This window comes from Diuraphis noxia, unplaced genomic scaffold (genome assembly GCF_037042655.1).
Source record: "Diuraphis noxia isolate RWA-SAM2 unplaced genomic scaffold, SU_Dnox_SAM2 contig0004, whole genome shotgun sequence".
Classification (NCBI taxonomy): domain Eukaryota; kingdom Metazoa; phylum Arthropoda; class Insecta; order Hemiptera; family Aphididae; genus Diuraphis; species Diuraphis noxia.
This window is the reverse complement of record NW_028301714.1, coordinates 66,524,026-66,539,027: the sequence shown is the minus strand read 5'-3', so window position 1 is coordinate 66,539,027 and position 15,002 is coordinate 66,524,026. Positions and strand designations below refer to the sequence as shown.

The window sequence follows — 15,002 nt, the reverse complement described above, 5'->3', positions numbered from 1 at the left end:
GTGATTTTAAGATTACAATAATATTCTGGTATTTAATATATTTATATAAATATTAGCTTATCTAACTATCATATATGTGATTTAATGTATAGGTTTAATCAGGAATCCGGACAAATGTAATTATAGGGAAATATTGCCTTTGGCAATGAGAGTATTTAGTACTGTGGAGAGTAGGGAGATAAGAGGATTGATTAATGAGCTTAAATTAGATATAAACATGGAACAGGTGTCGGTGAATTTTTCTGTATGGGTGTTTTGTTGTTGTTTGGTGGCTTCTACGCAGTACCGGATCTAGGGGGTGGCGATCCGGGGCCCATGCCCCGGGCGCTTATCATAGAGGGGCGCAAATTTTAAATTTTAAACTCATCATTTTTATGATTTGGTGACTTTTAGGGGCGCTAATATTATGTAGTGCCCCGGGTTGCATAATTTGTAGATCCGGTACTGCTTCTGCGTAAGATTTTGCTGTGGAGTTGTCTTTGTACATACATAAAGCAGTCTCATCATATTCATGTTTAGTATTCTAAATAATTATCATGCACGATGCAAAAAATAAAGATATCATTGTGAGTATTGTGGCCATCGTCTTACTATTCGTATTCTCATGTATATATCATTAAATTACAGTATAGTGCATTGTAGTATTATTCTACTATATTGTATTGTGAGTAGGTAGTGAATGTCTCCCACACTATCAAAATCACAAATAAAAATAAAATAATTGATTATTTTGATTTCCAGTAGTGGCACGAAGGCTATAAAAACGTGTAATAACCAATATTATAGCATAATATGCAATTGCATTATTAACTATTTACTAATTATTAAACTAATTATTTTTAATTTCCAATTTTTGGTGACCGTCTCCGATGACAATATTATCTGAACTGATGAACTGAACTACTGAACTAAATTCTTCAATAAATAAAAAATAATAAATAATAATAATATTTTATAGACTGCGGCAATTGTTTTAGTCTCCATGGTTTCTGTTGGTAACATTGTGCGGTATATGTAATTATTATGTATCTTACAATTGACCAGACTGTTACGGTGTAAGCTTTCCAGTTCTTTGTTTCTTTTTTTTTAATGTTAAAAATGTTATAAGTTTTTATTTTTCATTTCATTTTCTTTTTCCCCTCTTCTGTTGCGTTGTCCTTTTCATCTCTGGAGTGTCCAGTCGTAAATTATCACCCTTATTCATTACACAAATAGACATAATGTTCATCTTATTGATCACTTAAAATGTGTTGTTGATTTATAAACTACCTACATACTTATTCTGGACTTGACTATAAGGTAATGCTGTTTAAATTGTACATCATAATTTGGAATGTGTTGCCGATTTTTATCGAATATTTATATATTCAATACTCTGTTGTTTGTTCACAGTCTAGTAAATACAATGCACATAACTAATCACAAACAGCAGGGCCATGGACGAACAATCTACTGGTCTGGTGCATAGCTCGTCAATCCGCACCAGAATGGCCATTCCTAACATCAAAATGACTAATCCAATTAAAAAACTGGTCAGTAAACAAAGAAAACGTTATACTGAAGATGGGTTCAACCTCGATTTGACTTGTATCCTTTGAATTTTTAATTGATTATCAATAATTATTTGGAAATTAGATGCACTTTCATTGGAGACATATACTTGTTAGAATAATATTGCTTCTTTTTGTACAAAAAGGCTTAGGTGTGTCAAAATAACAATGTTTTTTTATGAAAATTGAAACTTTTGTTGAAATATATAGGGTAGTTAACAATTTTTAATATTAACATCTGTATTACCAAATTATATTTTTATGAATAAGCATTTATTTTAAAATATTTGAATAAATTAACCAAATAACATAATATAATTTTTTAAATATTTTATTCAGAACATATCTATGCTCAAATTAAACTATACTATATACAATATTTTAAAATGCTTATTCAATCAGTTCTATTAGTTTATTCATATAATTTAATCAATTTCTAATATATATTGTAGCTAGACTGTGTTATTTTATAAATTTAATCTACTGCATCAAAACAATTAAAATAATATTAATGTTATGCAAGACTTAACTGTAAAAACTCATTATCTAGGTTTAAAATTATTAGCTTACCTATTTTGAAAAAAAAAATTTTCACTTATTCTGATATAACTAAAAAACAGAATTTTTGAAGAAAATAATGTTTTGCTATTTTTTATTCCAAACATGAATATTTTCCAATGATTTTTGATGTAGTAAATTAGTTATAATCCTACTAAGTATTTGAAGTTATGACTGATGATGAGCAGTGTAGTGTAGTAGTACTGATATATTTCCAAATAAGTATTCTCCAATAGGTACATAATATTATTTTTACTATTCTATTTGCTTTATAAAATCTAAAATTATTATGTTATAGATATATATCTAATTAAAATTTAGTCTCCAGTACAAAAGATGTATGTTACATGATAACAATTTTGTTATCTCTTGTAATTTATCATACTATAATTGAACAACTATTCCGAAAGATTCTTTTTGTTAACATCAAATCAAATCAACAATGTTGGGTAGAAATATATATTTTCTTTCTTTATGGTTTTAGTCAATGTTTTCCTTAATTAATTTGATTAGACATTCAACACAATGTGATAGCAATGGGATTTCCTGCAGAAAATTTAGAAGGTGTAGTCTACCGAAATCATATAGATGATGTAAGCAGACTGCTTGATCAGAAACATCCTAATCATTATAAAATATATAATCTGTAAGTATTAATTTATTAAAAATATAATATTTTAATATTTATTCAATATTATATTTTTAGTTGTTCAGAACGATCTTATGATTCTCGGAAGTTCCACCAGCGTGTGGCTACCTACCCATTTCAAGATCATAACCCACCAAGCATTGAAGTGATCAAACCTTTTTGTGAAGATGTCCATCAATGGCTCGCTGAAGACAGCAGAAATGTAGCTGCTGTACATTGTAAAGCTGGAAAGGTACAAATTTAAATACTGTATTTATTTATTTATTATTGATTTTTGAAGTAAAATTTCTTGAGGTGTGGGTGGAAAAAAAATCAAAAAATGGAACACAATAATTGTTATAGTGACAATTGTTACACCTTTATTGTTTAGTAATAATATTATATTATATAATATATATCATTTTTATTTATAATTTCACTGGCCCCTATACTTATGAAATTAATTTAATTTTTTTAGAGTAAATGTTAGGCTCACCGCTCACTCACTTGTGTTATTTTTTTGATTTGTTAATAAATCTTGTTTTAATTTTAAGGGCCGAACTGGTGTAATGATATGTTGTTATCTAATACATAGTCTACAGTGTTTATCAGCAGAAGAAGCTCTTAATTATTATGGACAAAAGAGAACATTTGATAAAAAGGTTTGACACAAATACTTTTTATACATTTAACTTGAAAATTATATAGAATTTATATATATAAAGTACGATTGTTGAGTAAAACAATTCAAATACTTTATAAATATAATTAGAGTTATTCATATGTTCATAAATATTTTTAATTTCTGATTTCAACCACTAATAAAGTTTATTAGAATTTGAGAACAATAAAAAAGTTCATTTAAGACATCGCGACACACATGTTTGTTAACTCCGTCTTACAAGTGGGTAACATAACAAGGTTACGATCAGCAGACCACTTTTAGCTCCGTTAGTTTAAAAATTAAAGTGGATCGACCTATTATGAAACTTGATGGTAAGAATCTGTTTGTGAATTTTTTACGATTACTTAGTTTTTAAGTGAGTTATGATCATTTTTAATTTATGCTTTTTTATATACGCATAGATTTCTACAAAATTGAAGTATTGTAAAAACCCCACATACAAATACAGATACTGTTCTCAACATCAAGTTTCATAATAGGTTGATTCCTTCTAATTTTTAAACTAACAAAGCTAAAAGTGATCTGCTGAGCGTAAATTTGGTATGTTATGCTTTTCTTTTTTGTTTTGTTTATGGCACCATGTCCAGGTGTAGACCTGAAAGCCTAGTTCAGACATCTATTTGGGAGAATCAATTTGTTATTGGATTTCTGCCATGCCTGGTTGGGAGATGGTGGTCTCTCTTCAGACACTGACTGCCCGAAGAGAGGTGTTGCTTGTGACGGAGTTTCAAATCGGCGACAGTGCGCGTCTCAGCTGACGCCTTAGAGCACTTGACAACTCTGTCCCCGTTATGCTCTTGTAAGGCGGAGACAACAAATGGTTGTGTTGCATTCTCTTAAAACATTGTGTTCTTCAGTGAATTTTAATTTGTGTGATTCAAATTAGTTTTTTGGCAATCAATAAAAGATTCATTCAAATTATTTAATTTTTAAATGTATATGCATCAACATTGTTTTCTTTTTTCTAGGGTGTCACTATTCCCAGTCAAAGGAGATATGTCAACTATTATGCATTGTTAGTTGAAAAAAATTTAAATTACAAGCCTGTTGTATTGACTGTAAAGGAAATAAAATTAGATCCAGTGCCTAATATTTTTAATTCGGGGCAAACATGTATGTATTTTTTGTTGGTATGATTCATAAATATTAATTAATTTTGTTAATATATAACATTAAATTTAAATTCAATTTTTAGGTATTCGTTTAGTGATATCAGAATGGATCAATGGTGATAGTTCAAAAATCAGAAAAGTTTATTCATCTGATGTGCAGGATATGCGGCGTAATGCTTCTGATGTAACAATTCGTTTAACGCAAATGACCCAAGTCCTTGGAGATGTAAAAGTAGAGTGTTACAATAAACATAAAATGAAGAAAAAGGTATGAATTTAAAGTAAAAATTTTGTCTAATATTGACTCAAAATAAAAATTATCTGAATATATTTGTTAATTTTTGTATCATATAGGTAGTATGTGATAGAGATGTAAGCATTATCATTACATTTTGTAGGCAATCGAAAACATTAAATACTGTTTAGATAAGTTATAAAACTGTGTCAATTTATCAGTATATTATGTTAAGATAATATTTTAATTTTCTGAAATATTATTTTAAAACATCTCTTACTTTATAATATAAATATTATAAATTATCATATTTTTTGTTGTTAATTAAATTCAAATATAACTTGTTTAATTATTTCATAATATATGGTATACAAATTTCAAGCTAAACAAGGCTATCATGATCTATCGATATGGAATGTTTTCTATCATACAAATGACTAAAATTTATAATAATTATAATAATTATACATAGGATAAGAAAACATTTGAATTTTTATATTTTCTAATTTAACAAAAATAATGGTATTAAAAAAAGGTCAACCAATCAATAAATTTTAGTCTTAATTCATATTTTTATTTTTTAATAGTTTATATGTTGTGCATTAAATTTTATTGTTTCAGGAAAAACTATTTCATTTCTGGTTTAATACATTTTTCGTTTGTGAACCAGCTGTTACTGAAAATAGTAATAGAGAAAATAAACATTGTGGCCAGCAGGAAAAAACAGTTCATACAAATAGTATGAATGACTCAAATAACTTTCGATTTCCAAATAATCAAATGCGGTAAGCATATAATTTTTTTCTCAGTATGACGTGTATTTAATATTTATAATTTATAAATTTAGAATAGAGTTAAGTATTTGAACATGATATTTATTTTTTTTGAATTTTCAATATACTTTTTAGTAACATGAATTGTTTAGTACTTAAAAGTATTATGAAAAAAATGTATATAAATGTAATATGTAAATGTTTTATAATTTCAAATATTTATGTAATAGTACAAACTCAAATGGTCATGTGGGTGGAAGTGATAATCGCCTGTTGACATTAAACATGAACAAATGGGATTTGGACGGCCATAAAGATAAACAAAATAAACTTTTTAGTGCTGACTTCCATGTAAGTTTATTATTTGAACGTACTGATGTTTCCGAACCAGTTGTTGGTGAAACGCTATCAGAAAGTGAATCCAGTAGTTGCACAACAGCTGAAGAAGAAGAAGATGGATGGGAATCTGGTCAGTGATTTATTCAAAACCTAATTAGCGCAATAATAACAAAAAAAAAAAGGATTAGTAAAATAATAATTTTATTATTCTTTTAAAATATTTCTCAACTAGGCTATCGCTTTAACTCCCTCTCTCAGGAAAATATTAGTATGGTATACACACGAACAAATTGTTGCTTGTGTATCATTTTGTAACTATTATTTTCCCTTGTAAATACTTAACGTTTAAAATGAAAATATTCTTTATATAAAAATCAAATCTGATTTGATTAATTTTTTTACTCTTGTTTGGACGTTTTAGTGAAACGCTATCATCCCTGTTTATTGTTGTGTAGTATTTTTTTTAGAATAATGATTGGTGAAGGCCGCTTTATTCTCTCCCTTAGGCTTTCGTAAACCTGTCGCTTGAGCACAATACACCTGATGGCGTAGATGCAAATGTGATTGTGTTTCCGGTGGTTCTAGGCGAGTCAACGTATCTGTAAGATATTGGGAGTGCCACAAACAGAAGACGAACAACATAAACGTATTTTTATATGTATATGTATATCTATATATGTATATAATAACTGCAAGTTAATGTTTTTTTTTTTTAAGTTAAAAATTTATATAGATTATAACAATTATTATAGTCTGGATTTTAAAAACTCCATAATTAGGCATACACTCGCCTATTTTATTATTTTTATAGTACAAAGAAAATAAAGTTTTAATTCTGATAACTTTATTAAAAATTTATTTTTTATTTTCGTGTTCATCTGTTAATTTTTATTTATATGTCTTTTTTTAAGTCTTCCAATGTTGCCATTGAATAAAATAAAATGGACTTAGGAACAATGTTTTTTTTTTTTAATTTTTTATGTTATAATATTTATTTATATATTAATGATTAGAATATAAACTATTCTGTAAAAGTTATAGCCTATTATTTCATATTTAATAGGATTGTTGCCATGGTTTTACATTTATTTACCAGTATTATAATTTTTTTTCACTCATTAATCTTTAAAACAAATAACAGTACAACACGAGAACAATTTAATATTGTATATTTTGTTGTTATATTTTAATGCATAAAAAGTTTGAACATATAATTTCTATATGATTTGTCATATTGTTTTAATTTTTTCGTATATACATATTATTAAGAAGATAAAAAAATCACATTTTTTATTTGCTTTATTTTTCAAATCGTTTAGTTTTTAATAATTATGGTAATGAATAATGATAAATTCAGATTGTTTTTCACTTATTTATTGGAAGTATATTGGTATATTTTTAGGCAGCAAAAATGTCTATGTCAGCAATTATTAACATAGAATTGTAAACATTTTGAAAATATGTATTGTGATATTTTCTTTTTGGTTTGTGATACTATGTCGATTATGACTTGTATTTTTTTTTTTTTTTTTGCTATTCAAAATTGGAATTTTGTTATTAAAAAAAAAAAAGATATTTTACTACTATTAAATAACATTGCTAAAATAATCCATAAATTATAGAACAAAATGGATTGGTTTTTTTTAAGAATAACAATAAATTTGCTGGGTAGTGGAAAAGGGAGTTGAAATTTTTATTAGTTCCCAGGACTAACCAACAGTTTTTGTTTTTGAATACTAGTGCATATTTTTTTTATCTCATTATTCAGTATGGTAAATATTACATATATTTTTCAATTTAAAATTGCATATGGACCTAAATATGTTTTTATTTGGATATTCATATTTTAAAACTATATAGTTATGTCATTTGCCTGTACACAGTAAATAAATTCTTATAATAATAATTAATAACAAATGAATGAGCCCATTTTGTAGTGTCATTTATAACATAATAATTCAATGTTAAGCCTATTTTTGATACTAGTAGTACTAAGTAGTTTTTAAAGATATGCAATTAATTAACGAATAATATGATTTTTTGGTAATTGACTAAAAACTATATGATGTTTAATTAATTGGTAGGTAATAAACTAATACTGTTGATTATAGAATAAACTTATTAATAAATAGATATTAACTTAATAAATTTATTCTATAATCAATATTAATACCTATATATTATAATATGATATATTCATTTGTGTTGATAATAACTGACAGGCTGTAGGAGTTGTAAATATTGAATTTCTACCTAAATAACACCATCTTGTTCGGTACCAATAAGTAGCAAGTATCAAAATAATCAATTTATTATTTTGATTTATGTGTATGATTAAATCATCAGATTTTCTTATTAAACTATAATATGAAAATTATCATAATCATTAAAAAAAAAACTAAAAATGCTCGTAGATTGTATATCACACCTTTTATTGTCATTCTAAGTTGATACTGAGAATTAATAAAAATAAAACATAAAATACTAAATAATTATGTTGATATTGGCATTATTTGGATTTTGTTCATTAACTAATGAAAAATAAATTCTATATGAAATATTATTTTTTTTTAAATGATATTAACTCAATATTTGAAGGTGTAAAACGTGAATTGTGCTGGTACAATCTTTTTAAAATCAACTAAATCAATTCTGTTAATTTGTAAAAATATAATATGTTAATGTTGTTTTATTTTAATCATTCATTTAGAATGTATTATTACAAAATATTAACACAAAGTTTATAAATAGGTACAGTTTTTTTTTTTTTTTTTAATTAAATTTCAAACACTATTTACGCCTTTGAAGTTTGAATTGACTTAGTAATATAGCAATATACATTTGACTATTGTATAATATGCTTTTAGTTATTATCATAGTGATGGTACCTATATTGCATAATATATTTAATTATAATAAAATTGTTAGATGGGTATAATATTATACTTATTACGCATATCCATAGGTAATAGATATGGTATAACCGTGTATTGTAATAACCCTAATCCAGACAAAATAAGAGACTGCAAGAGAATAATAGCTGGTTACCCATCACCTACCATCATTAATCACCAAAAGTTTCAACATAACATTACAAAATTTGAACATAGGTGCGTAAGATAGAACCTCTACCAGCTACTGGATTTTAGTATTCACCATATACGATAAACACTGATATTAAGACTGACATATCTATTAGGTACCATTGATTGTAGAATAGGTAGTCTATTCTAAAATCTAGGGTGACAATTTTTATATTAAAAAAAACGGGACAAACTGTTGTTTTAGGTCGATACACTTTAAGAAAAAAACCAATTCAAACAGTGTTGAATAAGCTTAATATTTTAATAAAACACGTCTTGTTTGGATTAGTTTTGTTGTGAGCTTAAAAAAGTGTTCTTACTCTTTTTGGATTGATGTTGATTAGTCATCATTTTTTTAAATTACAATTCATCGCAATTAATACGCGTTCCACGAAAACAGTTATACTTAATAACTTTCAAGCTTCAAATTTTAAACTACAGTTATATATTATACTGTTATTGTTTTTATTTATTTATTTGATAAATTTTTTTTATTCATAATAATACATAGAGATAACGGGTTATGGGATCATCTTCTAAAAACTGGACAAAAAGCGTCCCGTTCGATGTTTTGTCGGGACAACAGGACATGATGATCAAAAATGGGACAATCCCGTTTTAAACGTGACGTAGTAAGGTCACACTAAAATCATATTTAATTTTTTTTAGTGCAATCTAATCCGAACTGATTATTAGCATTTAAAATAAATGCATCCACCTGCTTTCCACACTTAAACATCTCTTTGTAAATGTTGTAATTCCTTATGAGCTATATAATAACCAATTGTTTAGATTTATTCAAGTCCATTCCATTTGTCTATACAGATATTTCGACAATGGGGAAATAATTATGTACATTTTTAGGCACTTAAAGGCTAGCTTTAAGCAATGTGTAATATTTTAAAATTGATTCCTTAAAGTTGTTATTTTTGGATCTTATTTCTACCGAAAAATGTTCAGAAGTTTCTATTTCTTAAAGTGAAACTAATAACTCAATGTACAAATAATCTGTAGATTTCAAATCACCAAAGATTTTTTTCAAAGCTTCTTCATTCGCCAACCACCTAGTTTCTTATGTTTTACATCAGACATACAGACCTTTTAGCTTTTGACCAAACAGCCATACATTGATATGACTCGAAAAATGCAGCTAACCCATTTAATAAAGAAAAATTGCGTAAATACCAAAATTCTTAGTATGAATTGTAATAGTTTAAAGTTTAAGATATTAAAAATAATACCTACAAAGGTATTTGATTTTTTGATATATTTTATGCTTAATTTATAAAAATATAATTTTCTTTTGTAATTATATTATAATAATTATAGCGGCCCTCACAAGAACCGGCCCATCGGGAAGAATCCCGATTTACCGATAGGCCAATCCGCCCCTGCAGTAAAAAGTAAAATGTATACCTAATCAATGCTATATTGCTATTACGTACCACCCAAAATCTAATTAAATTGTGTGGGCAATTTATATACTATTACTATTATACTGAATATGTTATTAGATACCTACCTACTTACTTAGAATTCATAACAGAGGTGGTGAACCTTTTTTGAGTCAAGTTTCAAATTTTTTAATTTTTCACGTGCTCGAATTCGTTAATATTAAATATTACATGATAAATTTAGTAATAAATAATAATAATTATTATATAATATATAATTAATTATATAGTGTCTCGTGAGGATTTACTATTGCGATATCTCCCGAAATAATGGAGATATCGAAATTCTGATTTTGTAAAAATATTCACAGGTGTAACTGTGTAAGAATAATTATTTCATATTTCAGTTTATTTTAATGATTTGGTAAAAAAATTAAAAAATATATTTTTCATTTAATTATTTCCAAAAAAATTCACTATAGCTATTTTGTAGTTTATTTTTCTGAAAATATTGACGTTTCAAAATTTTATTTTCATTCCTGATTTATAATTTTTTTTTTGTAGTTTCGTGAAAAATTACGAATTATTCGATGTTGTTGTGTTATCAAACAATGTTACATCCCGCGCCAGGCGAATTCACGTACGGTAATCGGTCAAAAAGTCCGGTATGGAAATAGATGAGATGACAAACAGTCCGGATTTATCTTTTGATTGCCGGACAAAAAGTCCGAAAATACAAAATTGTCTAATTTGTCATAAATACAACAGAAATTCACTGGATTATAATTTTTAAGATAATATTATATTATGAAACATCGATAATAATTATAATGAAAATAATAATTTAAAATGAGTTATATGTTTTAAAAAATTGTCAATACAAACATTGATCCAAATATAATAATATTAAAAAAAAAAGTTAAACGTCTTAAAAAATCTAGTCTACAGTAATAATGATACAATAATATTTAAAAAAAAAAGTTAATAATTTGATCTACGCATTACGTTTGCCAATACAATAATTATATATGAACTGACTATATAATATTTATATAATATTACATGTGTATATATACCTACATTATAATATAATATAATAATATAAGGTACATTATAATTATAAATGAAAATTGAATAGACAATTTTGTAGTTTTGGACTTTTTGTCCCCAGACTTTTCGTCCGGGAATCTTCACGTACAGCCGGCTGAACATTTTCAGCGTGCCTAGTTATAATTATTAATCATATTTTATTTCTTCAAAACTAGAAAAAAATATTGAAAATTAGGAAATTAATGAAAAACAGAAAAAGTGTTTTATAAGCTTATAACATTAAAACATTATCTATTAGTTCTTGTCTCATAATTATACCAGAACAAATTATTTTATTTTTGATTTCACTCACTTACGCCTCTTACAAAAGTGAACTAATTAAATTATAATTTATATTAACTATTCAATATTAATCAAATAATCCACCATATATATTAAAATATTTTACTTAGAAAAATGTACCTATATATATATATATATATATATGTGTAGTGATCTCTCACTAACGCCTATTATTTGAGTTCAGCGACGTTGGATTGACAATCAGGTTTTTCAAAGGAGACGATGGTAGAGTTACAAGTTACACAATGTTAAAATATTAAGTATTTTATTGAAATAAAAATATAAAGTTATATAAATTTGAGGACAGAACATAAAGTATCTGCCCGAGAAATTAGTAATGTAAATAAAAATAAAAATGGAATGAACTTATGTATAGCGGCGATGTTGAGGACAAGCCCAACGACTATAGTAAGTTCTACATTGAGTGAGACACAAACTAATTCTAATTCTGCAATGGACTTAGTCTTGTATTTATGCAGAATTTTTACACGGTAGATATTGTAGGAAGTGGATCAAAAGGAACCGCAAAGTGGTTGTTATTGCGAACGTTTGGATTCTCAGTAATTCAGAGAGCCGCCGCCCATACATTCGGCAATATTCTAATCTAATTTATTGCTCTGTTTTCGTACTTATTTATAATTGATACACGGTTGAATCTGGTATCGATAAAACTATTAAAACTGTCATTCTCCGATTCTCGAGGTCTAGGAAGACCTCATAGGAGAATATGAGAATGTGAATGTAATTATAATATGTTAATGTAATTAAAAAAATAGTATAGAGACTCCGTCGGTTTACTTACATATGACACTATAATAAATTAATCACGGTTCTAAACTAAGATATTTATGTATTTAATTTTAATAGTTTCTCTTTAAAACTATTACCTATGTGGCTAATATTAATGGCTAGAATTATTATGAGTCATGTCAATTATGTTAGTAAATTTTCGTATGTGAGATATCAAATTTATAACAAAAGAATATAATATACCTATCTTTTCGACCATAAACGGTATATAAACACAAGTAGGTACCAATGAAATAATCATCATAGTAATATACCAAACAATAATTTATGGTGGCTTGGTGAGGCGTGGTCGTACGCTCAATCTGCGGAAATGCACTGAGCGTACGTACCGGCCGCAGTTGCTAGCTCCCGGATGGGTGACCACCCGGGATTTTCAGCAACATATCCTTGCCACACATACCTACACAAACACTTGTTACAACCCTACCCACTTAAAAATCTACAAACAAACATACAAAAATAACCCCTACCGTACCACCCCACACCCAATGGCCTATGTTGCCGCCGGTTCTCCTTACAAAAAAAAAAAAATAAAATAAAATAAAAAAATAATTTGTGATAATCTAAATTCTGAATTTCTAAATTATATGACATAGGTATTAATCCCATACAGGTCCACCGTTACGTAATATTTATGGGATGTGGTCAATGGTCATGGTTAATATAATATAATTGAAGACTTCAATTCATGCATAAATACATTCTTTTTTGAAAATTTACAATCTATACTAACTAAGCACAATAAGTAAATATGATGACAGTATACAAGAGAATTTTTATTTTAAGTTTTTGGCGATATTTAATTTATATAATTTTAAATTAATTAATATTATTTTGATAGAAATGTGAATATATTTTTTTCTCAAATGGATAGGTACATATTCGGTTTATAAAGCTACTAAAATTAGGTATTTAAACATACGTTTTAACGTTTTATTACTAATCCTAACCGAATATTTTTGGAAAAAAATGTTTGGAACATTCTCTTGGGAGCTAATCTAGAATTTTACTAGTTATTTTACTCACCGAATGAAAAAAAGTCAAATTTGAATTACTTATACATGTGAATGTTTGAAAGCTTTTCAGTTTTCACTTATTATGTATTTATTCTTCCTTTTTTTTTATATTGGACAATACGATGACTAAAAAAAATGTGGTTCGATGAGTGAGGGGTCATCAAGTAACCCCTCTCTCGCAGTCCCTGTAATTCCATTTTAGATTAGTTCGTTTCGACAAAAAGTGTGTTCTTTTTTACAACAAGGCATGTACACCATAAAGCGTTCATTTTGAAATAATGTAGTTACACACGCTCTTTGTTTAAAAAAAATGTTACATTACTACATCAGTGTACACTTTTTTCACAATAATGACCCAAGATTTCTTACGAGTTTGTCAATCTTTATCACAAAAAAAAAATATCCACCGGAAATTCAAATTAAATTTTTATTAGCATTTGAAATTTAAATTTTTATAACATTGGATTTTCACTGGATTTCACATTTATAGCGATTTTCTTATTTTGGTGTAACTCTAAAACAAATGACCGCAGTTACTTGCAATTTTCACTGAATGTTTATATAGGCATTTTCTATATTTGATACAATTTTCAAAAAATATAGGTGTGCTTTAAGCTGTATACTGACATTTTAATTTTTTTCAACTTTTTTGGTTTTTTTTCTATAATTATCGATAAAAATGTATTTGTTGGGTAGAAAAGCTTAAAAAATTAATAGAAGGATTCTAACACATTTTAACAATAGCAGTTGAAAAATATTAAAAATACATAATAGACATGATTTTTTTTTTATAAGCATTAAAAGTTCAAATTTTGACTAAATACGTACAAATTATGGCAATGTTCAAATTATCTTAGATAGAAATTCATGAAAGTTTTTCTTTTTAGATCTATGATTTAAAAATGTAATACAAGGCTTCTAACATATTGTTACTATAGCAGTTGAAAAATAAAAGAAATGTATAGCCACAATTTTTTTTTTTATAAGCATTCAAATTTTAATTTTGACAACATACGTAAAAATCACGAAAATTCGCAAATCATTTTAAGCTAGAAAATTCATAAAAATTTTTCTTTTTAAATCTAAGATTTGAAAATTTTCAATAATCTATAATGTATCCTAGACAAATAAACCGTTTCCGCTCAGATTCGTTTTTCGTATACAATGATATAATATCATTGGATTCAAATTTAATTCTATCCATTATTACAGTAACCCACTTGTAACCTACTGAACAGCAGAGCGACATCCACGACTTACCCGCTTTTTTTAATTTATTATTAGCGAATTGTTGATTCTGTGTAATTCTGTAGTTCTATTTTCAAATAAATGTGATTAATCTACACCAAAAACATTTGTTTCTAACACATATTTCTGATCACATCCCTTACACTTCACCCAGACACTACACTAACTAGTTTACACTA

At 26.7% G+C, this 15,002-nt stretch overlaps 1 protein-coding gene across 3 annotated transcripts; it reads left to right on the top strand.

Moving 5' to 3' along the window:
* The first annotated feature begins 1,082 nt into the window (after positions 1 to 1,082).
* Pten (phosphatase and tensin-like protein) lies at positions 1,083 to 7,801 on the top strand. 3 transcript variants are annotated; one of them, XM_015522523.2, is made up of 10 exons: positions 1,083 to 1,299; positions 1,393 to 1,587; positions 2,622 to 2,754; positions 2,815 to 2,989; positions 3,291 to 3,398; positions 4,390 to 4,534; positions 4,617 to 4,801; positions 5,390 to 5,553; positions 5,772 to 6,010; positions 6,466 to 7,801. In XM_015522523.2, exons 2-10 carry the CDS (start codon positions 1,437 to 1,439, stop codon positions 6,483 to 6,485), a joined length of 1,320 nt encoding a protein of 439 aa, XP_015378009.1. In that variant the 5' UTR covers positions 1,083 to 1,299; positions 1,393 to 1,436; the 3' UTR covers positions 6,486 to 7,801. The 3 variants fall into 3 exon arrangements, with proteins under 3 accessions (XP_015378009.1, XP_015378004.1, XP_089081614.1); XM_015522518.2 differs by having other exon boundaries at positions 6,387 to 7,801; XM_089225488.1 differs by having other exon boundaries at positions 6,336 to 7,801.
* Positions 7,802 to 15,002: the final 7,201 nt, after the last annotated feature.

Bases quoted from the DNA above. Each gene is read 5' to 3' on its own strand.
- Pten (XM_015522518.2), top strand. From the start codon at position 1,437: ATGGACGAACAATCTACTGGTCTGGTGCATAGCTCGTCAATCCGCACC. The intron at 2,755-2,814 runs GTAAGTATTAAT...TTATATTTTTAG, and splicing joins CATTATAAAATATATAATCT to TTGTTCAGAACGATCTTATG. The intron at 4,535-4,616 runs GTATGTATTTTT...TTCAATTTTTAG, and splicing joins TTTTAATTCGGGGCAAACAT to GTATTCGTTTAGTGATATCA.